Consider the following 26,731-nt stretch of genomic DNA (forward strand, 5'->3'; position numbering starts at 1 on the left):
CCTGAAGTCCATGAAGAGAAGAAGGCTCTGACTTAGTTGCCTTGCATTGGCACCAGATGATCTTTCCCTTTTAGTAAGCAGCCTTCCTCAACTAAAATAAACCCTGGACAATACTGCTTCCAGAGCAATGCCCAGCATGGGCTCCATGTGGTCCTGTACCTTCTGTGCATGCCCACGGAGGTGAAGCTGGTTGTCTTAGGCAGAAAGCGGGCACAGTGTCCTAGCACAACAAAACTGTTTGCTTGCCTTCTGCTGCATTTCAGTGCCTCCTTTATTACCCAACAGCAAGGTGTTGCCATGATTCAATTATTAAAAAATGCTAATAGGGAAAGGCGTTGAGTCCATGACCACTGTTTCCAGGCTTAGGTCATTCTTGCATGAACGAGTGATTTTATGTTGATAAGGAATGAATGAAGGTACATCCTCTGCTGAAATTGCATGTCCTTTGCTTGAATCTTCTTTTTGGGACAAGAAAGTACAGAACATCCTCTCCTGCCCATCTCCATCACATCATTTCAACATAAATAAGGAATGCTGAATGAGCTTATCTGGTACATCTGGTATGCCTGCAAGCTATGCAGGCAGGTTTTTTTATCTGAAAAATATGCTAAGGAACTTTCCCCCTTTCAAAAGTTAACTTTTTTATTAAAGCATAAGCAGTTTTGAGGGGTCAGAAGAACACAATTTACAGCTTTGCACCTGTAGGACCTTCAGGCTTCCCACCATACTGCAGGATGAATAGCATGGCTCTATCTGCTTTGCTTTGTGATTCAAAGCTTTGTGATTTGTGTGCCTATAGAGCAAGGTCACTTCAGAAGGTAATTCAGAATTTTTCCAGGGAAATAAGTTACAGTACTTCAAGGAGCATCCTCTATTATAAACATGGACCAGGCCCTGGCTCTCCAAAGGGATCATGTCACATCACCTTTCCTGCTGATGGGTTGAATTTTGTCCTTAACAGTAGTGCAGACTATTGGAAAAGGGAGGTTGTTTCCACCCTTGTAGGAAGTTGTTACAGGACCTCTCTGATGCAGTAGTGAGAATCTGGTTTTCTTTCTATTCTAAATGCAGTATGTCTAGGTTTTATTATTAGTTTCTTTAAATGGTAACACGCTTTGTGGTACCTCTCTGCACTCGTTGCAGATTAATTCATCTTTCTTACAGAAATGTGACAGGCTGTATACTGTGTTGCAGGTGTGCATTCGTCCATGCCTTTACAATGAAACTTTTTCTTTCTGCTGGAAATACCCTGTCTGAAGTGTGCTATGAGTATGTCCACCTATTTCACAGCTTCATTGCACAGTTGATTCATCGTTATCTGGTGATCACCTATGATACCCAGCATTCTTTCTGCCTGAGTCATCTCTCTTCTCACTTAGAGAAGAAATGTCTCATTAACCCTGAAGTGCATGCCCTTACGTTGTCTTCTAATCAAGCACTATTTCCTATTTACGCACCTGTCCAAGTCAAAAAGGTTTTAATAAACGATTGTTGTCTTCTGTATTAGCTGTGTTCCTTCATCTTCAGATTTCAATAGCACACCTATCATATTCATATTCCACTGCAGGTAATGAAAATATTACCAGCACTGATCCTAAAAGTGACCCTTGAGTAACTTTTGCAGTTACTTGCTTCTTGGCTCTTGATTCTTCTTCCCTTTTCTCTGCTCTTTTCTATCAGTCAATTCCTTCCTGCCTTTCATGTCCTCTGTAATCTCCAACTTCTTTTGCTTCATTAATATTTTGCCATTTAGGAGTGTATCAAGTGCTTTACTAAGGTCCAAATGAGATTTACCACATTTTCAATTTTGGAAAATCCATTATCTCATTAAGGGAAAGCTATCAGATTATTCTAGCGCTGTTCTCCCCTGGTAAACATGGGCTCCTTTCATCTTGTTTTCAGTTCAACTAACAAGAATAATGCAATCATTCTTTCTCCTTTAGTAATTACACTATATGTAGAAATACAGGGAAATAAAAACTGAAATCCCATTTTCTTCCATGTGGGGCATGTTTAAATGTGATATGTCTGATATATTTTTATATATGCAGGCAGTATCTATACACATACTTAAGTGTGCATGTTCAACAATTTCCAAGCTGCAATGAGCTTTTTAGTATGAATAAGTATTTTAACTTTTCCACACAATAACAGATCTTTTTTTTTTTTTTTTTTTGCTTATTAATTTTAAGACCTTGAGATATTTTCATCCTGTTCTACTGCAGTCCTTCCTGAAGCCCGCTAACAGCTGAAAAGACAACCCTGGTGTGCAGGATGATTTTATCCAGCACTCAGATTGTTTCCTGCTGTCAGATATCATTAGAAAGTTTAAGTGCAGTCTAGATGTTGGATAATTGCTATGATGAAGTTTGGCCATCAGTGTAAAAAGCAGGTTGTTATAGTGAATGGAAAATGTCCATTCTCTGCCTATTTTAACAGGGCCTGGTCCTTAGCAAAAGAAACATCATCACACAACAAGGAGTTCATTAATGCATGTCTTCCTGTTTACTCTTTCTTCTCTGATGCAGTAGTGCACACTGTTGTAAAACACAGCTTTTCTGTGAAGGAGGGTGATAGGGACTGAGATAGCCCAACAATTTCCCTGCCATCCCAAAGGGGCAGGTTTCATTATTTTTCTCCTGCTCCATTTACATCCCTACACTGCTCTCATCTGGATGATCCCTGGCTTTGTTCTGGCCCTGACAGTCATTGAGCCCTTTGCCAAGCCAGTTCACCTCCCTTATGGGACAGGCAACTGTTTGCTTTCCCTGCTGTCCTACTCTGTGACGGGACTCCAAAAATTATGCTCCTACACGTAAAAAAGAGAGGCTATCAGTCCCAGATGCATCTGGGTCACGGACAACTTACTGACAGTATATCACCACTAGCAGTCCACTGGTTCACCAGGACAGTTTAGAACTTTAACAATCTTTAAAACATCCTGTTTTTTTTCAGATTGAAGGTAAGAAACATCAAGCTCTGAATGCTGCATAAGTGTAGTTTTGCTCTTCACTATATCTAACTAGCTTTGAACAACAACAAAATTGTGCCAGTGAATTAGCAGGTGGCCAAGGTGGATAAACAGCATGGATTACTTTGCTTGAAAATTGGATTGTTGATGAAGGAAAGAAAACAACAACCAAAAGTGTATTGATTTTGCAAACATCACTTACAGGTACACATTTAACTTGTGAACTTTGGTCTGAATAGGTAAGAAGCTCTTGACTAGCAGAGATACTGATCTGAATAAGCAGGATGTACATTTTGGGTTCAACACATCCCCTTGCAGACACCCACCTCAACGTAAGTGCTGAACAAAATGGGCTCGGAATGAGGCTCGCTAGAACTTAAATAGGGTTGTCTGGGGCCAACATCTGCCTTTCAAAACAATGCTGCTAAATAGGATTCCACTAAGCCTTGATCTTGCTCAATTTCAAAATCCTTCCTTGTCACTCTGTGGCAGGACAAGTGGCACTCAGACAGGCCCAGGTTGGTGGATTTTCCAACTAGATGGGACCATCCTGTTTGCCAAGCACAGCCCCCTGGATGGGAGGAATGTATTTCCTTGTTATTTAGCATCTCTCTTTTTCCATTTGTGCGTTGTGTAAGTTATCCATCTTGCAAAATCAAGAGATGAATGAACCTGTGTTGATTTAAATGCTTTGCATGAGAAGAACCTCCTTCATGACTGAGGTCAGTCTCCCAGCAGAGCGAGCACCAAGCATATCACTTAATACTTTTATGAACAGATTAAGCTCTAATCCTAATATTGTGTCTTATCCAAATCCATTCCCTTCTATCCCAAAAGTATAACTCTACCTTTCTGTATTTTTCAAGATTTATTCTTCCATTACTGCAATATTTGAGTGCCCTTTAAGTAAACTCTATTGGAAAAATGAAGGTTGTATTTATTTATCTTCATGGAGTCATTTGGAATTCTTCCCTTTGAGATATGGTCTCTGATGGGAGATAGGGCTTTGAGAGAAAGTTGTGGGGTTTTTTTTTTCTTCTTCTTTATATTATGTAGTCTATTATTTTTTTTTTTAATATTCTCTAGTGCTACTCTTTACACCTCTGCAATCCAGTCACCTGTGTTTATCTGACCTTATGCTTTAAAGCAAAACCTCTAAATACACATATATGTTAATAAGGTGAAAGTGAAATTCATAAGCAAAAGCTGTTCTAAAGGAGTCTAATGAAGAAAAAAACAACAACAAGAAGCAAACTAATTACATGAAACAAGGCTAGATTTGAAGTATGCAGGCAATAAACATTATTTTTTACTCCAAATACTGCCTTTTAGTCCTCTTCTCATAGGAAGCCAGAAAAATACCAGAAATATTTTTTATACTGGAGCAAAAGAACAATGCCAGGAAACACTAACATCAACTCCAGTAACTTACACAGAAATGTGGGAAGTATGTCTATTTAACTGACGACAACTGGGGCGCTTCTGCAGATTCCTCATACAGGAACTAATGAATTATCTAATGACTAAATTATCTCCGGGCTTTGTGTTGATTAATAAAAATGCTAACAAACAAGGCAGTGCAAATGCTATGCAGCTCCAGCATGAAAAAAGAAACAGAAGAATACCAGCCACATAGAAAATAACTTACTGTTAAGGTTCACATAAAGATAAATACTAGTGTCATTGTATCACTAATTTCTCATAATGAAAGGAGTCTATGCAAGTGGCCCAGATTAACAAGCAAACCCAAGGTTTTGTTTGGGAAGGTGGGGATAATGGGAGAGTGGGTAGGTAGGAAAAGTCTGAGGACCTCTTGGATTCATTACAAGAGTACATTCTACTATTTGAAGGCTTCATAGTTTGATATTCTGGCTGAGTCCCTGGCACATCTGGACATTGAATGTAGCAATGTGCTTGGTATAAACTCTGCTACTGCATTTATTCAACTCACGTACACAGAAATTAAAGAACAAAGCAGAGGTACAGTAGCCTCTAAACCCTCTGTAATCTTTAGCAGTATCTCAAGCCCTCTAAAAGCATCACTGCCCTAGTCTTTTTCCTTGACTCTTTTTGTGTTTGTCTTACATGTAGCAGGTAAATTATTCTACATTCACAATTTGGCTAACCTTACAGCCATCACAACATGCAGATAGGGCACAGAAGACAGAAAGGGCGTATCGGCTGTTGGCAAGTGAGGAAAATGTATGTTAAAAAAGTTAGGAAACGTTAGTATCAGCATTTGGAAGAAAGCTTTAATGTATGTTTGGCTTTTCTTCTTAGACCATATGTAATTTTTTGAACTTCTCAGTGACACTGGATCTCAACTTTTAAAATGGTGATTCCAAACAATTAGTACTTAGCAGATTGGGAACTCTACTAATCTTATCATGACTAAACCAATGAGCAAGCCCAAATGCCAGATAACAGCATACATATGTGCATGTGTTTTTTATCTCCCTGGATTATCACGCTGCTCAAAACAGCTTTGCTCTTCTTTCTTTCTGTGTCTGTTTTTGATTGATCTCAGTTTACCTCACTTCTTTTTAATTTGTTTACAGACAATCGTGCATCTTGTTTAGTTTCATCTGATACTGTCTACCTTCCTCTCTATCAGAATCCACATGCAGCAGAATGAGCTTCGGTAAAATCAATGGGAAAGTGACACAAATGAAAAGGCCAGTGTATTCTTTGAGTAAGGTCCCAGTAGTATTTACTGCTCACAGAAGTCATCTTCTATCTGTCCTATCTATAGGACAGATACTACCCGTTAAACCTGTGTTGAATGTTTTTCACTTGTTTTTCATAGAATCATGGAATGGCTTGTGTTGGAAAGGATCATAAAGATCCTCTACTAACATCCAACCCCTACCTAATCAGAATTGTATGGGAAGTGCTGAGTCACAGCCTGAACCACTGATTGATCACCTGAGGCAAGCACCGAGTCAGCCATGGAGCACAAGTGAAGGCAATTCAGCTGTGTGACGAAGAGGTGGAGCCAGGCTGCACCTCTCCTAGACCCCATTTAAGGGGAAGGGTCTCTTTCTGGAGCATTCTCTTGGTGTGGCTTTCCTTTGCAAACTAGAATTTTTTGGTGCAGGTGAGGAATTTTCTTTCCTTCCCTTGTAGCACCTTTCTATTGTGCTGGTCCTTCTGTTATTGCACCTTTGTTGTAAAGTCTTTCCTATTGCAGTGATCTGTCTAATTGATACAAGAATCATACCACCAACTCCTCCAGAGGGATCTAAGGAGTAATTGAAAATGATATTCATTTCTTATTTCTCTTTTTTTTTTTTTTTTTTTTTTTTTTTTTTTTTTTTTTTAAATAGTGGCTGCTAAGTGGTGGATGTAGGCAGACCTCAGTGCAGTGTTGTTATTCAAGAGAACCTCCATCCATTTGCAACCCCTCTCCTGTAGTAGCACGCCAACCCCCTCCTTTAGCAGCATGCACATCTCAACAGTATTATGATGAATGTCTGACCTTGACCCACATCCACTTTAAGTTTCTGTATAATTTGGTGAATGTAGAAGTGCTTGAGGCTCCATGTGGGCCCAGCCCTGAGTGCTCCCAAGGTATGGTAGGTCTGCATTTCTGTGTAACATCCTTCTAGCTTCCTTGGAGGCATTTAAGATTGCAATTAATTTATATTCATCTAAACAGATTATCCTTAGCTTCAAGCAAATGAAATCTATAAGCAGATTGTGAGGATGAGAAAGCAATTTTTTAGTGAGATGAATGGATTAAAAAAATAAGACAAAGGTCTGACGACTCAATCAGCTATAATCTTGATGGCAGACCTTGAGAAATATAGGTCAATATGTTTAACGTTTGGTACTTTAACATTCCAGAGATTTAGATAATTCTAAACTTGAGAGCAATTGACTTTCAAAATGTTTTAAAGACAAAATGGAATAATTCTCTCATATCTTGCCATTTCCATTCAGTCTGATCTTTACCATATTGTGTCCCAGGTTGAGGTGAGAGGTGCTTCATGCGCAAAGTAAAGAGGCTTCTGCCTGCAAGGACTGCCAGCTCTTTTGTGGCAGCTCTTTTCACTTTAGAAGTGGGAACCAGCTGAATCCAGCAGAGATCACAAAGCAGGTCTGTCTACTGTCATAGTTCATAGCCCAGTATGCACCAGAAGATTCTAGGTTTGTTCTAGGACTAGGTGCAGTATGTATGAATGAGAATTAAATTCAGCTATGGTTCATCTTGATAGGCAAGGCATGGGTTGGGTTGAGTGCTCACTTATCTCTCTGTCCAACAGGCAGTAACCCTGGGCAGAGAACTAGGGGATGTGAGCTCTTGAATTAACCCAGGTGAATCAGGAGATCAAGGACAGACTTCTCAAGTCTCACACGCTGCACAGGTAAATAAGGAGCCGATCCCTGAATGAACTAAGCCAGCTTCAGGCACCAAACTGAAAAAATCACTTGGATCCTAAATAGACAGTTGTTCAGAATATCATCCTTCAGCATGCAAACATGTCGCTGCTGCTTACAAGATCCTGGAGCAAGGTCTCAGGTGAGGACTGACCCGTGTCTGTCCCCTGCGTACCAAAATTATATGTTCAGCTCTGGCAGAGCTGCAGTAGTTTATAAGCAGTGCAAGTATCGGAGATGCTCAGTTTGTTTTTGTGGCAAAAAGCTTACAGCATAAACAGACTTGACAGGTACACACAACCAAGAAGAAAGTTTATTTGGTAAACATGTATTTTTAGTCACATAAGAAGGCTCTGGCTCTAGCAGACAAGAAGCTTCATCGTAATGTAGGCATCACATTGCACAAACAGAATGTGTTGATCTAAACTCCAGCAGAAAAACAGTGCTCAATAAAACACTTTAAAGACTTAAAGAGCCAGTTGTTGCTGGAAGCAAAAGGGCACAAATCCACAGGACTAAATAAGTGTTTTTCTTGTTCCTGGTACGTTACGACGAGCAACTTGCAGTAGTTGCAAACAACTCTGAACTGTACAGTGTTGACAGCTGGGTAAGATGTTTTCCAGCCAGAGCTAGAATTAATTATGCTGCTCTAAATTGTCTTTATTGACTTCTGCTTTATTTTTTTTCCGCATTAGAAGAAAAAAGGGGGCAAACAAACAAACCCAGCACTAGAACGTCCCGCTGACAACGCAGCAGCCACAGGACCAGGCAGCGTGGGACAGGCACAGCCCAACCCCGCCCCCCACACGCCACCCCACTGCGCATGCGTATGGAACGGCGCAGGCGCAGAGCCGCCGCCCCACCCACCCCAAGATGGCGGCGCCCAGTGTGGGAGGCGATAGCTGAGGGCGCGCGTGTTGCGGCCGCACCTTCCCGCGCGCAGGTAACCGTTCCAGGCTTCCCGCCAGCACGTCTCCAATCTCCGCCCGGCCCCGTCCGCCCTGCGCCCTCCGCGCCTCAATCTTCCTCTCCCCCGGTCTCCCCGTTGCTCTGCTGGTGCTCCTAGGCTCCCTTGCCTGTGTGCTACAGCATCACTGCTATGCAGAGTCTCGAGCTGCGTTCCTTTCCATTTTATCAGTCCGACCTCATGCTCTTTTCAAACTACTGCGGTGTGCGGTGCGTGTCGCGCAGCCTGTGGCACCATGCTTGTCCTCAGCTGTGCGCACACCAGGGAAGGCCACGCCGTACATGCGCTGCTTGTGCTGTCCTCCTGTGTCCTGCACGGCCTGAGGAGTGCATGAGAGGGGTTGGGGAGACCCCAGCCCTTATCTCAGTGCTGAAAGCGGCTTCTGGAGGGGAGGACAGAGCTCCGTTCTCTTACAAAGCCGAAGTAATAGGATCGATAAAGAAATAGTAAGAATTACAGTGAAGTAGGCAAGTACTAAAAAGTTCTTGTTGATTTTGTGCTGCACGTATAAGTGTCATCACGCTGTAGAGGCTAGGAAATGGAGTGGCTTCTGAGTAACTCGTACACAACTGTGCTTGGAATCCTGAGTCCAGTTCTGGATTTGTTATTACAATTGAGAAAGGTTTTAGAGATTTAGCAAGGAAAAAGTTCAGGGCACTGCCGTGTGTAATTAAAGAGTATTTAAAAGAGACTGCTAGTTAAGGAGGAGAGAAAAGTGCAATTCTGGAGGCAGGCAATGAGGCGGACAGGGAAGGCATGTGTATGCATATATGTGGTGTACAGTAAAGAAATACAACGTGTAATGGGGGAAATATAAAAGTTGGTTTATTCATGGTGGTTTTATTTAATGCCTTATTTTCTACTGTAGGAGAAAAAAAATCTGGTAAAATCATTAAATGCTTCGTATAAGAATTAGATGTTTTGTATTAGAGATGTGGTCAGTGCGCATGGTGGGGTGGGTTGGCAGTTGGACTAGCTGATGTTAGTGGTCTTTTCCAGCCTTAATAACTTCATGCTTCTGTATCTTATTGAGACTAGTCATGAGCTTGAACACTATTTGATCTTTTTCACATCTGAGTAATTTTTATTTTGGAACACTCATTCTGAAGCACATGAGGAGTTATTTTAATTGGGTTTTCAGTTTACGGAGAATAGATCTCTCTAGAACCAATTTTCTTACCTTATACAATTCAGGTCTGATTTAGTAAGTTTCCCAGGTAGTTCTAGCAGGAAGCGATACTGACAAGGAAACCCTTAGCACAATATTCTATTTAGAATGCCTAGCTGAAATCTACTAATTATAGTAATCCTCCCCCATCTCTTATCCTTGATGACAAATTCAGGAGTTTTACTGAATAATTTCATCCAACTTCCTCTTCTCCCTGTATTCATCTAAATGATTACTAACACCGTTAGCCCACTTCTGTTCAGTCAGCTGAGTTCCTTGGATCTTCAATGACTAATGCTGCTTTTATGGGAGTTGGAGTGCTAGAGAAGAAATCTATCATAACAGTGTTGCTCAATGCAAGGTCCACAGTTCATTCTCTTAGATAAAACATAAATGCTTGTATAATTTAAGTGCTTGGGAATAAAATGCAAATAGAAAACAAAGTAGTCTAAACTGAGCAAAAAAGTATTTCAGAGTTACCAAGTTTCTGTATAATCTTAGTAACCTCTGGAATACTGCTCTGTATTGGAGACTGAGCTGTGTATTTTGATCTTTTTCAGGATGGACACGGTAGCACTAAGAATGCCGTTGGTTTGTCAGAGAGTTGGTGCCTGTTCCTCATGTTTGAACAAACAAATGAATGGCTTCTTGGCACTCGTTAAACGGCAGAGGAATCTGGTTCCTGTTTGTATCAGAACTATTTACAGCGAGACGGGGAGATGGGAGAAAAGCTATGGGCAGGAGACAAGGAGAAGAGTGGAAAATTGGTGGTTCCCAAGAATAAAGGAGCAGTTCTGCAGAATTTCAGAAACAGATGTAAGCGTTGTGGGAAATTTACAAATTATGTTTGATGTTTTTGTATCCTTAAAATAAAATTAATTTAAAAATCCTTAAAGCAATTAGCTCACAATGATGAGATTTATATTATAGTTGAGAGGGGAATATTTTTATAAAATAGTAGATTATTAAAAGCAAATACTGCAGTAGTTGGGAGAAGGAAGGAAGAACATGGTGTTCAGCAGAGTATGAGCTTGTAAATGTACACAGTGTTTACTCAATTATTTCTTCCAATTTTGTATTACATTCAGAAATTATTTAAAGCATTAAAGCATTTCACTTTCATAACTTTTTGAAGTAATGTTCTGTGTGCTTATGACAAGCTATTATATTGGGCACTGTGATCTTTGTTGCAGGAAGTTGCTTTTTTTAAACAATGTGTTCTGTTTTAAAGTGAGTTAGAAGTAATGAGTAACTTACAGAAAAAAATACATTCCCATGCAATGAAATATGTTGAAAACAACTGTAGCCTCTGTATCTGACTCTTTGATTTCTCAGTTACGCTCAGTCACATAGAGATCAAAACTTATTTTTGGCCCCCTCTTGTTTGCATGTTCTTCTGTCCTAAAAATGTGCCCCTTCTCCAGCAAAACAAATCAATGCTATCCAACTGTCAAAGACAGGAAGGAGGCTTGCTTTTTCTGAAAACTGAGATGAAAGTAGCAGGTATGTGTACGTCTACAAGGGAAGGCATGAACTTAAGCCTTTTTCCTTTTATTATGTGCTAATACATGTACATGTATGGCATTTTAAAGTGTGTATTTGTTTTGTCCTGACTGTTAAAGTAGAAAATCTCTTATTAAGAGGCAATATGATAAATATGAATATAGAGCAGAGTTCAGAATAGTAAATCCCCATCTTCTTTTTTTTGTTGTTTGCATCGTTATTAAAAGAAAAATAATGTAATAGCTTATCAAGCATGTATCAAAGATAAATTCAGTGGCAATCAAAACATTTTACGAAAAAGTTATGGGAGATACTGTGTTTGATTTCCTCTGTAACTTTTGTCAGTCTACTCAAGCCTGACTAAATTAAATTTCAGAATAAGGATTTTAAGACTACTTTGTATCTGAGTGTAAGAGTAAAGCTGAGGAGTTTCACTTCAGAGGGTGTTTGTACCATTAGAAGTGAGGTAGTTTCTCAGTATGTTACACAAACTTGGCCAGGTGTGAGCTCCATATTCATTGTAAATACAATGTAAAACACTTACTGAAACTTCAGAGTTTATCTATCGTTCTCTTTAGTTGACTGGAAGCATTAGCAGTATGCAGGTAACGCCATACAGCTGCTATGGTACAGAGTGCTGATTGTTAAGCTGCTGGCAATTTATCTTTAGTTAAGTAAAAGTTTATTAAAAATGTGACTTTCAAGTGTCATATAACCATCAATATAAATTGATGAGGGGGCTGCGAAGTCTGGTAAAACATCTCTGCAGGCCCGAACTTTGGAGTTTGCAGGACTTTTGCTGAGGATCTGGATTTTGTTTCTTTTCATGGTAACTTGTAGTTTGTAATGTACACGTGTATTTATTCCAGGAAATGCTAACTTGTGGTTAAAACTTTCTAACAATTCCTTTTTAGAAATCAAGACCAAAATTTTATGTGCTTTCTATGTTCCCATATCCTTCTGGAAAACTTCACATGGGTCATGTTCGTGTCTACACCATCAGTGATACCGTTGCTCGGTATCAGAAAATGAGAGGGATGCAGGTAAGACAGGATCTGCAGTAGGGTTGGTTTTTTGTTTCCTATTTGTTTTCTGTTTTGTTTTCTGAATGTGTTAATATAATTGGACAGGAAATTACTGTTTTCCGAAGTCTAGAGAGACTTAGTTGGATTATAAGCTATGAATGCTAGGTAGTGACTTTTTGACTTCTGAATACTGAAATTTGAGACTGTTAAAAAAATGTGATCTTCAGAGCTCGCTGTTGCTAACTGATCTTCAGAAACTATCTCTAATGGTGTAGCTGATGCTGTTTTCTGTTAGTGTATGGCACAATGTCAGTGAGAAGTGTGGGCCATACTGTTTATGAGAGAAGACTGGAGGCCTGAATGAAATCTGTGCAGAAAATTGAGGGAGAAGTTTGTATCCTGTAGCTGAGAACATAAAACTGATAAGCCTCAGAAGTCAGCACCATTCATGTCTCTGCTCCCTTCCTCCTTCCTCCCTGTCCCTTTTCTCTCTGCCCTGAGCAGAAGGTATGGTTGGGAGCTTGATCCCTGCAGCCTATGGATGGGATCATGGTTGGTGCTCTGCCATGAAGTCTGGTGGGTAACATTTGAAGGATTTTGGTAGAATTGAGGCCTGAGTGACAAACATTTTAAAGGGAGAGAAGACATTTGGTAGGGGGAATTTGTTGAGAATGTGGGAAAGAGGAACATGGAAAGGGGAGTATCCTATTTTGGAGTGGGGGGGAAAAAAAAGAACAAATCACTTTAGGCAAAAATCTGAGTCTGAAAAAGGAACGTATGAGAGAGATCAGTAAAACAGGAATCAAAACCTCATAGTGCAAATGAAGGTGAAATGTAGAAACAAATGTTGGTTGTGGTACTAAGTGCATTCTCCTTGCTAGAAGTTCATGGATTTATTACAGTCCATGAGACTCTAAAGGTGTTGTCTCTGAATTAGTCAGTGTGTTGTCTTTCCAAATACTGTTAATTTGATGCCAGTGATGGAACTACCATGCTCTGAATATGTCCTATTTTACAGGAATGCATTCTCACACTTTTAAAATTATGAGAAAAAGGAAAATAACACAGACTTTTAAAGAGGAAAAAAACTACAATGTCTCTTTTAATAATAATCTGTCCCAACTTCTCTAGATGAATAATTCAACTCTCTTTAAAAAAAATAAAATAAAATAGCCAACTGGAACCCTGATGAGACCTTTGTTCAAGACCACTGGACATATCCTTTCAGAACACAGGTTATCTCTCAGCAGCAATGGCAGAGATATCAGCTAATTTTCTGTTCAGGAAATGAGAACATGCCTCCTCTTGTTCTAGCTAAAGCAAAGAAAATGATTTAAGCATATTAGAGTGCCTGTAGAATATGCTGAATTTCTACTAGAAGTTCTATCTTCCATTGCATTAACTACTTGGAGCATCTGTTTATGATTAGGCTGTGACTAGAGGTGGGTAGATAAGCAATACAGCCCTCAGGTACTATCAGAAAGCATTTAAGACTCTCAGATGATTTCTGAGTATGTTGGGCTAAGAGCTGTTGTACTAGTGGTGTGCATTAGCTTGTTCAGACTTCTACTTAGCCTAAAAACTTGTGTTTTTTTAATAGTCATGCTAATTTCTCCATCAGCTAGATTTAGTTTTCATAACTTATTTTCTTCACACTGTTGATCTATTTGGCTTTTGGTGTTTTGTCTGGATGCTTTTGCAGTTATCCAATCTGTTAAAGATTTCCATTGTGATGGTTATAGGCTGTGATGTAACTGTCTTATTAGATACAAAATGTGATATGCCCAATAAAAGTAGTTTTCCCTGTGGTCAGGGAATTACTGAAATTCCTCTGTACACAAAAAGGGAACTTCAAGATGATACACACTAATACATATTTTTTAAAGTAATTGTCTTGCTTTTTTATTGCAGGAAGCTCAGCATTAGTATTGCATATTTGAAAATTGAGTGGCTGCTGATGTTTACATAGCAAATGTTTGTTATACAGTGAAGAGTGAGCAGTTACAATGAAGAGCATAGGTGGAAACATTCAGACTCACAGTGCCCAAGGAAAGCTTCAGACTAAGGCAACTTATTTGTTGTCCAGCAACAGCAAGGGAGGATAGCAGGGAGGGAAGATTATTTCTACGTTACTTTATATGGCTGAGTAAGACAGTAATGTATGTTGAATGAGGTGGGGTTTTTTTTAGAGAATGCCTTCATGAGAGAACAGTTTCTTTCATATTGATTAAATCTGAACAGGCAAAGAATGGGCTTATTTGATATAATACTTAAGGGTAAATTTGAATGGCTTTGCAAGTGGATTAGAGTTCCTTTAGTAAATTGGAACTGTTCTTTGGAATGTGTCCGTGGAATTTCTTTATGCTGGAGGTAGTTTGATATCTTAGCTGGGAAGATCATTTAGTGCTGTATTCACTTTTTCAAAAATGGAACTTGAGTATTTCTTTTTCCTGGCAGTATAGAATCTGTTTTTGTTTCAATAAAAATAGAGAGGTGATACACTCCTAGCTGCCAGAAAGCTGTACTTCAGCAACTTGTGAAGTGGGAAAATACCTTTTTTTTTTTTTTTTTTTTTTTTTTTTGCACTTCTTCCTCAGCTTTTGAGATAAATATTGCTTCAGCATAAAGCCATAGATGATACTAGTGACAAACAACACTGAAAACGGACAAACAGATCACCTAATGAGCAGCAGCCTTATCTGTGATGCATGAATGCTAGTGATTTATTAAGTGGGGGGGGGGGGGATTGAATGCAAATGTAGCATCACAATAGGCAATCACTTCTTCAATGTCCTGATGAGTGATGAGCTTTGCAGTGTTTGCTGTAGGAGCTACAGGAACGTGTCTGTGTCAGCACTGAGGTAATCAGCAGCACTGTGCCTTCAGGGTCAGCACGTTGGGTTGTGCTGATGGACACTGAAATCCTGTTTGTTTTACTGGAAGATCTGACCGATGAAGCGCTGTCTGTTAGTCCAGCGCTCCTCAAATGCCTGTGGGCAGTGTGTGGGAAGCAAACTCCTTAGTGCATTTGTGTTAGGATGCTGGCTAAATACTTAGTAGGGTACATCTGTTAGATGATGACGACTTTACATTGTAATTACTAAAGGTGAAGTTTGGAGACATCATGCAGGGGCTGTAAACAGTAAAGGTTACTTAGCATAAATGCAGTGAGCCACGCTTTTCCCAGTAAGTAGCTTGCGAATTTTAATTTACAGTTTCTTATCTGTTAGTAAACAAATATGGAGCTAAAATATGGTTTTCTTTTCTCTGTGAGCATACGTGTGTGTTGTGAAGTCAAATGCAAGGGTTTTGTAAGAAGTTAAGAAAGTTCCTATTCATTAGTTGAGAGTGCCAAGTACAAATTATAGATAGTCATGGTGATTTTCACCATGGCAGATATTTCCAGTCAGCCACTGCTCAGGGAAAAAGTATTTACCATTACTTTATCATGCTATCATTATCATGTCTTTGATAAATTCCAAAGTGGATAATTTTTGCCTCTCAGAGGATTGAAGATAATTCTCTTAGCAATCAGTAAGCAGAGTGATTCAGCTCAATAGTTCCTGTGATATCTTTTTAATAAAATTTTGAATTGAAATTGATACCACCGTGAGGCTCTCGTATGAGTTGTACAGAAATGAGAATGGTCATTGGCCAGTACTGGTGAAATTCTGGTACATTGTGATTGGATTTTGTCACTTCTACTCAAACTGCTCCTGATAGATGAGGTTGGAATATTTTCAGTAATATTTCCACAATATCCCCAAACGACCTAAGGAACATTTTCTTTTTGTCCAGAATATCTTTTTTTTAAATTGGGTGTATTTTCATTAGTTGTTTTCCTTTCCAGCTGTGAATCTTAATACTCTTGAAATTGCAAAAGTGAACGGAGAGGCAAGTTTAATTAAAACTTCATAATGAATTCATCAGTAGGATGTGCTATTTCAATACATTCCCACTTTCCAGTCAATATTAGCTGGTATTCTATACCACTCTTTGTGTGTTAAGTCGGTGAAACTATTTTCTGTAGTACAAATCACGTGGAAAATATAGCAGATATCCTATGTGAATTGAGCCTTAACAAATACCAAAGGTGTTAATTAGCTCACACTATTACGTTTTGAAAGGAGAGAGAAAATGAGATGCTAGCTTAAATGCAATTAAGTTAGACAAAAATGTGAGAGATTACGGAGGAGAGAGACACCTTCGTGTTCTAAATGTTAGAGATCGTGTGTGGACTTGGAATAAGTTTTTGTATTTTGTATCTTGTGGGAATGAGAACTAAATGAGAGCGTTATGTAAGCGGAGTTACTGTGTTTTGATTAAAATCTGCGTGGGTTGATTATTTTTTAATTTCAAAGTGCTTTATCAAAATGTGCCGCATTGTGACTGCAGAGGATCACTGAAATACTTCTTGCTAGACTGTGCACACTACTCAGATTCATTATTTTAATCTATTTCCAGGTGTTCCCTATCTCTTTGTTCTTCCTGGTGGTGGTGGTGGTTTTTGGCTGTTGTCATCAAAGAATCATAGAATCATCTGAATTGGAAGGGACCTTTGTAGATCTGGTTGCTCACAGGCTTGTGCAGCCTGAACTTCAATGTCTCCACATATGGGGCATCCACCAGCTCTCTGGGCAGCATGTTCCTGTGCCTCAATACCCTTATTGTAAAATATTATTTCCTTATATCCAATCTAAATCTCCCCTCTCTCTCTCCTGTACTGAGGACTCCACATCTGGGTGCAGTACTCCAGGTGAGGCCTCACCAGCACAGAGCAGAGGGGCAGGATCACCTCCCTCACCCTGCTGGCCATGCTTCTTTGGATGCAGCCCAGGATACAGTTGGCCTTCTGGGCTGTGAGAGCACATTGCTGGCTCATGTCCAGCTTGGCATCCACCAGTACCCCCAGGTCCTTTCTGGCAGGGCACTCCATCCTTACATCCCCCAGTCTGTACTGATAGTGGGGGTTGCTATGACCCAGGTGCAAGATCTTGCACTTGGATGTGTTGAACCTCATGAGGTTCTCTTGGGCTCACCTGCCCCAGCCTGCCTTGGTCCTTCTGGATGGCATCCTGTTCCTCAGGTGTGTTGACTGCCCCCCACAGCTTGGTGTCATCTGCTCACACTTGCTGAAGGTGCTCTCAATTCCTCTGTTGATGTCATTCTGACCCCTGAGGGACAGCACTTGTAATCAATCTCCGCCATCCAAACATTGAGCCATTGAGCACTGCTCTCTGGGTAAGCAGTGTTTACTACCTAGTGCAGTTAAAAGTCAATCTATGCTGCATTCAGTGAAGGTTTGATTTTACAGATTTTACACGTTTTTCAGCCTGCTCAGTGCAGCCTTATTTAGGCAGCCAGTAGAAGTATCAGCTCTGCTGTCCTTTGCCCTTGCATCCTTCCTGTCTCACTTGTGTGTGCACTTGTGAGATCAAGTGCGGGGAGAATGACGAGAAGTTGCCACTGAAGCCAGGGGTGGTTTCTGGAAGATGGAACCTGTAGGTGTGGATCATCTATTTAATCAGCAATTGGAATTAGTTCACGTCAGTTGTGTCAGGACACTATAACTAGAGGCACGTGTGCAGGCTTTGTTATATTGATGCACGTAGTCAGCAGCCTTTTCATTTTCAAGTGTCTTATCACGTACTCTTCGTAGATAAATATTTATTGACAGACATTTTTTGATGCTACTTGTGCTTGCTTAGAGTTTAGAATGCGTTGATCTAGATTTAAGCAATATGCATCTGCTCTCTGGTCATAGCATTCGGACACACTGAACACTTGAGGCAAGCAGTCAGGTTCTTGCTTCTTTACAAACATTAAGAACAATTCACTGCATAATTTTTTCCTAGTTATGCTGATGGAGGCATAGAACTGAGTGTTAAAAGATCATTGTCAGCTTTGTGTTATGTCATGCTTACTGATCTCACCCACTAGTGTCAGTGTGATGGGCTGACTGTCATGGCAGATGGAAATCTTCTGAGAGGAAGAGCTGAGCCCTCAGAGTGAATTCTTCTGCTTACTCCCACAGTCACACTGAGAGCTCCAGACATTAATGGCAGATTTCTGGCTGTATTGTGAAATGATCCTTACTCCTTTGCTACAAGCCAGTATGAATTCAGAGACTTTGGGTTTAGGTGTTTCAAGATGCAGCTGTTTTCCTTTTTAATAATCTGCTTGTGAAAAGTTCTCCATGTGCCCATATATCACTTCATGGTCCTGTGCAAAATGTAGAGTGTTGAGTGGCAGAGAATATTCAGTCCTGCCTGACTGTGCAAACTCCTGAGGATCTTATGGCATGTCATTGGTGTGAATAACTAAGCTGGTGTTTTTAACCAGGCAGAGTGTAAGTAACTGCTTCTCTGTGAGGACCTACCAGTGCCTGTGCCCACAAAGGGAGAATTCATGCAAAGAAGGAACGACTGCAGAAACACAGCTAGCTGGCTGTGGGGACTGTGCTGGCTTCTGCCATCTTAAAATGGCTGTGAGGCTGTAATCTGCCTTCTTTTACCTGGTACAGACATCTTCAGGTTACGCAGGCTTTTCTCCTACAAGATAGGTTCATTATTTGTCTTTTTCCAAGTGATTTGGAGAGGATCTTGTCTGTATGAAGAAGTGATGCTTGGAAGAACAGTCACTCCAGTGAGCAGGATTGATCCTGTGATTGCATGAAGTTTAAAGGCCACTGTCAGAATCAATTTGTCAGCATTTAAGAAAGTTGATGACTCTCTTTCTCCTTTCCTTCTGTTCATCTGTAGTATTAGAGGGAGCAGCCATGTTTTCTACTAGTTAGAACCTTTGGCCAAGCCCTAGAGATCTTCAAGGAATACCCTTTGGTCTTCCAGATTGCTTTGTTACTATTTTTACTTTGTTTTAAGCAGGGCAATTGAACTGTTCCTTTATTCTTTGTGCCAACTTTTGACAGGTTAGTAGTTAGTAGCGTATTTTTTTCTTCTCTTCCATGTCTCTTGAGATTTTTTTGTGTTTGTAGGAGCTATATAGTTTATCTCAGCCTTGTTTTGTGTTGGCTAAGTCAATTTAAGACATAATGCCAAGTACTGCATGAAGGTGGGTAACACGCTTTGCAGCCAGAAGCGGACCTGTTGTTTAGGCAATTGCATTTCACAGACCTTTCACATCTATTCACGGTACAGAAGACAATGAACTTGAAATCATTTTTTTAAACCACCGTGCATGTTACATTCATCTCTATAGCAACTATATAAATAGATCTATCCTGGAGATTAATCTGAGGATATTTTTAATATCTCTTTAAATTCAGGTTTCTTCCTGAAACTTGTAGTATATTTCTTCAGCCCTTCAACTCAAGGAATGCTATTGGTTGTTAAATTGAACTGTGTTTGACTGTGATAAGTGAGTACGCTGTGTGATATTTTTAATATACATGATAGAATTGGGAAGATCTGTGTGAGCAGATAACTCCTGCTAGTGCTGATGGTACAGGGATAAAATGTGTGCATGCTAGCTGTCTGAGCATCAGTCAGCCCAGTCAAGGAGTCTGCAGCCAGGAGTGAAGCTGTCATTTCCTCATCCTTTTGCTCATGAGTGTGAGAAATGGCTTTGTTGTGCCTTGGCTTTGGCTATCCATCTGTACCCAGCAGATATTCCAAAGCCAGATTTTACAGACATTTGCCAGGAGTAATTTTTTTATTCAGTCTCACTTAATGTATATCAGTAAAAGAAAACATTTCTGGGGATGCATTTGTTCAGCTAAAGAAATGGGGCTTAAAAAAGAGGAGGTCTGTATACCACGTGGAAAAAATACCTGGCTTGTGTGGTCATTCCTGTCCTTAGCCAGCTGGCCAGCATGAGTAACGATCAAATTGAACTATACAAAGTAATACTTTACTGTGTCCTTACAAAACTCTTTTGAGATTTGTAGTTTCCATAAGGTTTACCTTTTTTTTTTTTTCTCCCCCTCTTTTATACCAGTGACTTTGTTTATGGTGGGGTTATGGAAGGGGAAAGGGCTGGGGGCAGGTGTGCATCAGCAGGGCATGTCGAGTAGCTTAGGCTCCAAATGAGATGTTTCCACTGAATGCTTAAAATGCAAGGAGGTGAGAAGTTCAAATTGAAGTCTGACATTTTCTGACATTGTAACGTGAGGAGTAATATCTCTGATAAAGGGGGGCATTTCTAAGACATTATAGCATTTTGATTTCTATTAGATTTTTACACCAAAAATGTGGTTTGTATAGGCACTTACTGTACTGCCACGAGAGGTGGCTGATCACAGGTTAAAACCTGTTTTATTGCTGCACTGTCTGCATATAATCATATGCTGTAGGTTTAGTTTAAGCTCAGCATTGAAAACTAGAATACTTAGGAGTCATATTTGTTAAATTATCTTGCTTTTGTGCTCAGTGGATGCCAAAGGCACCTTTATAAACATGTCTATAATAAACGATTTTTCTGTATGGAGTTAGCTTATAAGATTAGTATTGCTGGGCTTGCTTTCTTACTGCTTTTTGCTTACATGCTACTAAAGAACAAGTTCTTTATGTAAGTATGTATTTGAGGGGTATCATTAAGCTTGTGTAACTACAATTGTATTGGCTGAATGTGTTGCACGTTTGTAGGTATAAAAAGTGCGATTGGCTTTTACCTGACATGTGTGTCTAATGACAGTAGATCAAGCACTGACCATTCTTGTCCTAATTCTTAGAGTTTTTTTGGATATATACTTTTTTTGCTAGAGAAGTTGTTTTTCTAAATAGTTCTCACCTTAACAGGAGAGAGTGACATTTCAATAAAAACTATACAGTATATATTTGTTAAACATTTTTAACCTTCATTTATTTGAGGTCCTGAAAAACATAGTGTCAGTCTGCAGTCTATATTTACAACAGATTTTTAAAGTAAAACTTGACCAAAATATTTTTCCTCATCATCTCATTTTTATCTGACAGACGTAAGGTTATCATAGAGCATGCTGTATTTTTTTTCTCTTCAGCAAAAGGAGAAACAATTAGTAGTCTGCACATCAGGTATAGTTATAAAACCCTTGGTTCAAATAATTCTGCTCGCTTTCTTCTTTTCCTTCTGTGAGGTGAATATTTGATTCTGCTTAGCTGTAACATCCGCTGCTAATTTTGACCACCATACAAATTACAAAGGTTTGATTTTTGTCACTGCCAACTCAGTATTGAAATAGTCTTGAGGATTTATTGCTAATACCATGAGCCCCCTCTAACATCAAATTGTTGATAGCGAGTTTGTTTCATATTCATCACTTAAAACAGACGTAGCCCTCGTGGGCATGCTTTGAAGAAGTTCAATTCAGATAAAGCAAATGCTAAAATGCAAACCGTGGTTGGTTATTTTGAGGCTTGTGTGTGTTGCTAATGTCATTCCAGAAGGTTGCATAAGATTGTGTTTTTCATTTTTTGCTGGCAGGTGCTAAATCCAATGGGATGGGACGCATTTGGTTTACCAGCAGAAAATGCAGCAATTGAGCATGGTCTTCACCCTGCAAGCTGGACACGAAGGTGATTTTTAATGAATATTGGTAGTGTAAAAGTTCAGATGTGGAGCCCAGAAAGAAACAAAACAGAGCAAAAACAGCAGTGTAGCAAGAAGGCTAATTTGCTGTTGTTTTGTAGAAGTGTGCAGGTGACTCAATTTCATAAGCTTGATGTGTCAAGATGATTTTCAGGGCTTTCTTCTCAATTACTTGTAAACAGCTAGAGTATTGGAAAAGTGACATTTCCCAAATGTCTAAAGTGGTGAATAAGAAATAAATCAGCATTCTGTTAAAGTGAGTTAAATCTTAATGTCGAATACACAGTTAAGAATGAGCTATGTGTTTAGGTTTACTGACAGTTTTCAGTACTGTGAGAAAGAAGTTAATTTTCTCATTTGAGACTGAGTCTTTAAAAATGATAAGCAGCCATTATTGCTGAGAAATTTTGAGAAAATTTTGTGCTTTAGACCTCAGAATTTGTTGTTGTATGAGGCTCAGAAACTAGTTTTCCAAGTGGAGTTGTTTGTTGTGCTCTAGGTGCATTCCTGAAGCTGTGGTATGTTTTTGCACCTCGTGGCTTATCCCTGCACACAGCCAAGCACCACACAGCATCCCCCCCCTTCTCTTGCCCCCCAGCTGGTTGGGGTGGAAACTGGAAGGATCAGGAACTTGTGGGTTGAAATAAAAACAATTTAGTAAGGAGGGATAGAAAAGAAAGAGGACAAAAAGAATAAACAAAGCTATGACATGCAGTACAGTTACTTACTACCAGCCCAAGCAGCAGCCCCTGCCAACCAAGTCCCCCTTGTTTTACTGTTCAGCACAACACCACAGAGTATGGGACATCTCTCTGGCCTGTCCGGGTCAGCTGTGCTGGCTCTACCTCTCTCAGCTCCTTGTGCACCCCCAGCTCCTCACTGGGCAGCAAGAAGCTGGAAGGACTTTGCCTTAGTGCAAGTGCTGCTCAGCAATGACTAAGATGTCAGTTATCAACATTGTTATCATCCTAAATTCAAAACACAGCACCATACCAGCGTCTAGGAAGAAAGTTAACTCTACCCTAACCCAGAACAGACCTTGAGATTATGCTGTTTCTGTTAAGGTTTTGCATGCTTCTGATTCTTGGTTAAGATCATTTGCTATTTTTCCTACTAAAATATGGTGGCAACTGAATTAGCTTAAGGAAAATGCATGTAATTCAGTGTAGACAAGTTCTGTGTCATTTATGCTCAATTTTCTAAATTTCCTTCTTGTTGGCTTGCTATGAAAATATCTGTTGCCACCAAGAAAAAGAAAGAAAATGAAAACCAAACCACCCAAACCATTGTTGTCATTTGTTGACCAAGCCTGGAAAGCCACTGTGCACAGTGTGTTGTGAGACATCAGTTATACCATATGTGAAGTTAACAAAAAGGAAATGAGAAACCTGTGGCTATGTAGAAATGTTGCCTGGACTCTCAGCAAAAAAATCTGCTACCAATGTGTGTTGCTTTGGACAGATAACACTGCTTTGGTTACAGGAGCTTATTATTTTTCTAAAGAGTATGGTGGGTAGGCTGGTGATTTCTATCTTCATTTAACAAGCCTGCTGTAGCTAAGCTGTAAAAATCAATGTATCTATTATATCCAGATGGCTCATTTTTAACTCTATTATCTTGTCAGAGTCTTCACCAGAAGGAGCATTACTGTGATCTGTATTTACATGTCAAATGAGGCACAAAGATTGAAGTTTGTATTCTGGAGAGGACTAGGCTGACATGTGTACTTGCTGACTACAAAAAGGCCAGGGTTTTCTCCTCACTGCCACGTGCTCCCTCCTCACCTATTATATTAGCTTTGGTACTCAGGACATCTTGTTAAACTGCTCAGAAGAAAGCTGTTCTGCTGGCTAAGTGAGCTGAATGAGCTCAGCAGAAAAATGGTGAGCCTGTGGGGCAGAGGCTGGGCAATAGTTGGCTGCCCTGTCAGCTCAGCTTGCTTCTTCCAAGCAGGATCACGTGGAAACGTGTGGCAGGACCCTGCTTGAGCAGTGTCTTTTTTCTTGTTGTTTCACATGTTTAAACCAATTTGGCTAGTAGTTATATGTGCAAGATATTTCATAGGGAAAAAATTTTCCCTTTAAAATTTAGTACTGGAAAGAACAGTTGTCTCAATTGTTGTTACAATATTGCTAGTTAACTCATAGACAAGTTAGCACATCATCATTGGGACTGATTGTAACATCCAAGCAAGAAAATAATTTCTGTAGCTTTTTTTTTTTTTCTTTTTCTTTTTTTTTTTTTTTTTTTTTTTCTCATGTGTGATTTTACAAAGGAAGGAAATTGGTTCATCGTACAGGCAGGATAAATTCTGACCACTCTAGTCAGTGCATCTATCTTATCCACTGTCTCCTGCAGCAGACATGACAGGTGTATGTGGAGCTGTAATATGGGACACGTTTTAGTCATCCATGGAATAGAGGCTGACACCTCTTTGAAAGGGGGAACATCGTATACATCTCAGCTTCCTTGATTCAGCAGTGAGCAGCGAAATTCAGATCATCATCATGTTCTAAAGAGGTGACTTAAAAATGAGCTTCAATTGATTATTACTCCTTACATTCTCGAAGTCAGGGAAAAAAACTGATGACGGTGGAGTTGCTTAAATGAAACATAAAGAAGCCTTTGTTAGCAAAAATCAGGGTAGAGGCAGAAGCTTTGTGAGAATACCTTGGAATTTGATATTTTTAAGTAGGTAGTTTGAGTGGGAATTTACTGTAAGCAGTATTACTGAAGGTACAATTTCTCCTATTGGAAGTTGTGACTCTGTAAGATTTTCTTGTTTGCTTGTACTGATATTACTCTTCTGGGAAACCTTTTCAGGTTTAAGTGGAGCTCTGCACTCCTAGCAATACCAGACAGAAGATGTGTTGTACAGAAAGGAATTCTTGGGTATATCTGAAACCTGCATCCAAATATGTTCAGAACAATTGTATGCACAGCCATTGAAATGGAACCAGGATACATACCAGAATAGTGATTTTTAAAATTATTATTTAAGATGAATATTCTGACAGTTTATTGTACTTGATTGGTAGAGAGATAATAGTGTGTAGATGTTAACTGGTACTTTTGGTTTCTCGGAGTTTTACAGGCACCTGATGTTAAATGCAGTCACATGATGTGAGTAATTGTAAATGAATACTTCTCTTTTTTCTTTTTGCAGTAATATTCAACACATGAGGGAACAGTTTGATGCACTAGGTCTGTCTTTCACTTGGGAAAGGGTAAGATTTTCTTTTCTAGAGTATGCTGTTTTATTTTTTTGTGGTGAAATACTGCAAAATCTGGAACTTTAAGATTTTGAACATGACAACATAGAAGCCTTGAAAGTGAGCAGGTTAGGTTGTTGCTGTAAGCTGTAAAATTGCATTTGATTAAAGTGGTAAATAGACCTTCTGTGATACTACTTATCAAACTTGTCACCTTTGTTATATTGACATAATCTGATTATGTGGAACTGTAGGAGAATCTTTCTTCTCCTTAAAGTGATTTCATGTTTACTTTGTGTTTACACTTGGATATTTCTCCACTTTTTTGCTGCTTTCAGAGTAGCACTTTTCTTTGTTAGGAGTTTAAGTAATAGTCTAAACAGATGTTTATGAAGCAGAATACTTCTGTTAAGATGTACGTGTGTTTTTTTGGAGGAGTGCTTCTTTCATTGCGTATGTTTTATAATACAGTCAATGGTTTAAAGCTAGTGCCTTAAAATGTGAGTTTGGTTATGTTCTTTTAAATGTGAAGGACAATCCTGCGTTATCACTGTTGTCCATATCACGGCCGCTTTGGAAAATAGAAATTCTATTTAAAACACTAATGCTTGAGGGTCAGACGTTCACCTTAAAAACCTTCCCACCACAACCAGACATAGCTAATCTCACTTTCAAGATAAAAATGAAAGAAATTAATTTTTGAAGCAATCATAGTAGGGTTATTGCATTAACTGGTGAATCAGCCGCAGTCACTAACTTTATATTCTTAGCAATAATCGTTACTTATCACCTTAATATGATTCTGAATAGCCTGATGGAGATGCTAATCTTGATTTTTTTTTTATTTTTTTTTTTTTATTACAGTTTTGTAGCTCTGTAAGGGAAAAGGATTAATTTTCTGGCAGTATGAAACCTATCATCTGTTGTAGTTAATTGAGAAGGTGAAGTTGTTTTTTCTTCTGTGTGTTTCTACATTAAAATGAAATAGTACTTTGTCATATCTTATATATGGCAAGATGTTCAGTAAGAGCATTTTCATAAAAATTTTAGTTTTCTTGGTAACAAAGGTTGCTCTGAAAAGAAATCTTTTTTGAAGGTTCACTTCACACATTCTTGGCAATTATTTTCTTAAGTTTTTAAGTGTTGTTTTCTCAGAGGTTTGCTTTATATGTAATACAGCAATAGCATGAAATAGTGAAATCATGTGTGCGTATCAGTATGTGCATATGGAACACACAGGAGCTGGATGTCCTAGAGTGCCTTTGAAGAAAATTGGGAAGTTCACTGGTGTATACAGACCCTTGTGTGACCCTTATGTTCTGAAGAAGAGGTGGAGAACTGATAGTAATGAAAACCATGTCAGGAAGTATAGGTGTACAAGGAAAGCTCATTTGTCATCCCTGTGCCTGTTCTTTGAGACCTACCTCCACTTTCCTACCAAACCATGTTATAGTTAATGAGCTTTCAGAAGCCTCTGAATATATTTGGAATGGGCATTAATACTGTACAACTAAGCTCATTTTTAACAGTTGTATAATTAAAACAATTCAGAATGCTTCAGAGGCACGTAGTCTGTGTTTTTGAAAGATGAGTTTTTAAAACAACTGACCTGTGTACTTTGAAACACAGTGAAATGGCTGCATTTTTACTCCTTAAGTTTTATTTTACCTGGAAAGCTTGCCTTATTAACTGCAGTGAGAGTGACCTAGATGGTAACCATTAGAAACAGAGATTTTTAATCAAGGCAAAAAATGTATGATGCCTGAAACATACCTATTGTACCTTGTATTACAGTATACTATTAAATTAAATGCACAGATGTTTAAGCTAGGTCAAAGAATGTCTTTGGAAAGGAATGGCTTAAGTTACAGCAGTGTATAGTCCAGGCTGCTAAAGCCTGCTTCTCTGCAAGGCTAATTAAACTGAGCAGAGCATCTTACTGTCTCAACTGTACTGCTGCTGGGCTAACTCGAGCATCTT

At 39.3% G+C, this 26,731-nt stretch overlaps 1 protein-coding gene across 1 annotated transcript in view; it reads left to right on the forward strand.

Annotated features, from left to right (window-relative positions):
* Positions 1-10,047: 10,047 nt before the first annotated feature.
* Positions 10,048-26,731, forward strand: part of LARS2 (leucyl-tRNA synthetase 2, mitochondrial) — a gene marked incomplete at both ends in the record, with an annotated part of 78,149 nt that continues 61,465 nt past the window's right edge. Inside the window, 4 exons of the mRNA XM_079538594.1 lie at positions 10,048-10,302; positions 11,904-12,032; positions 21,435-21,526; positions 24,706-24,766. Of these exons, the coding sequence (XP_079394720.1) occupies positions 10,048-10,302; positions 11,904-12,032; positions 21,435-21,526; positions 24,706-24,766 (537 nt within the window). The remainder of the gene's footprint in view (positions 10,303-11,903; positions 12,033-21,434; positions 21,527-24,705; positions 24,767-26,731) is intronic.

The sequence above is a fragment of the Tetrao urogallus genome (assembly GCF_951394365.1).
Source record: "Tetrao urogallus genome assembly, chromosome: 7".
Taxonomy (NCBI): Eukaryota; Metazoa; Chordata; class Aves; order Galliformes; family Phasianidae; genus Tetrao; species Tetrao urogallus.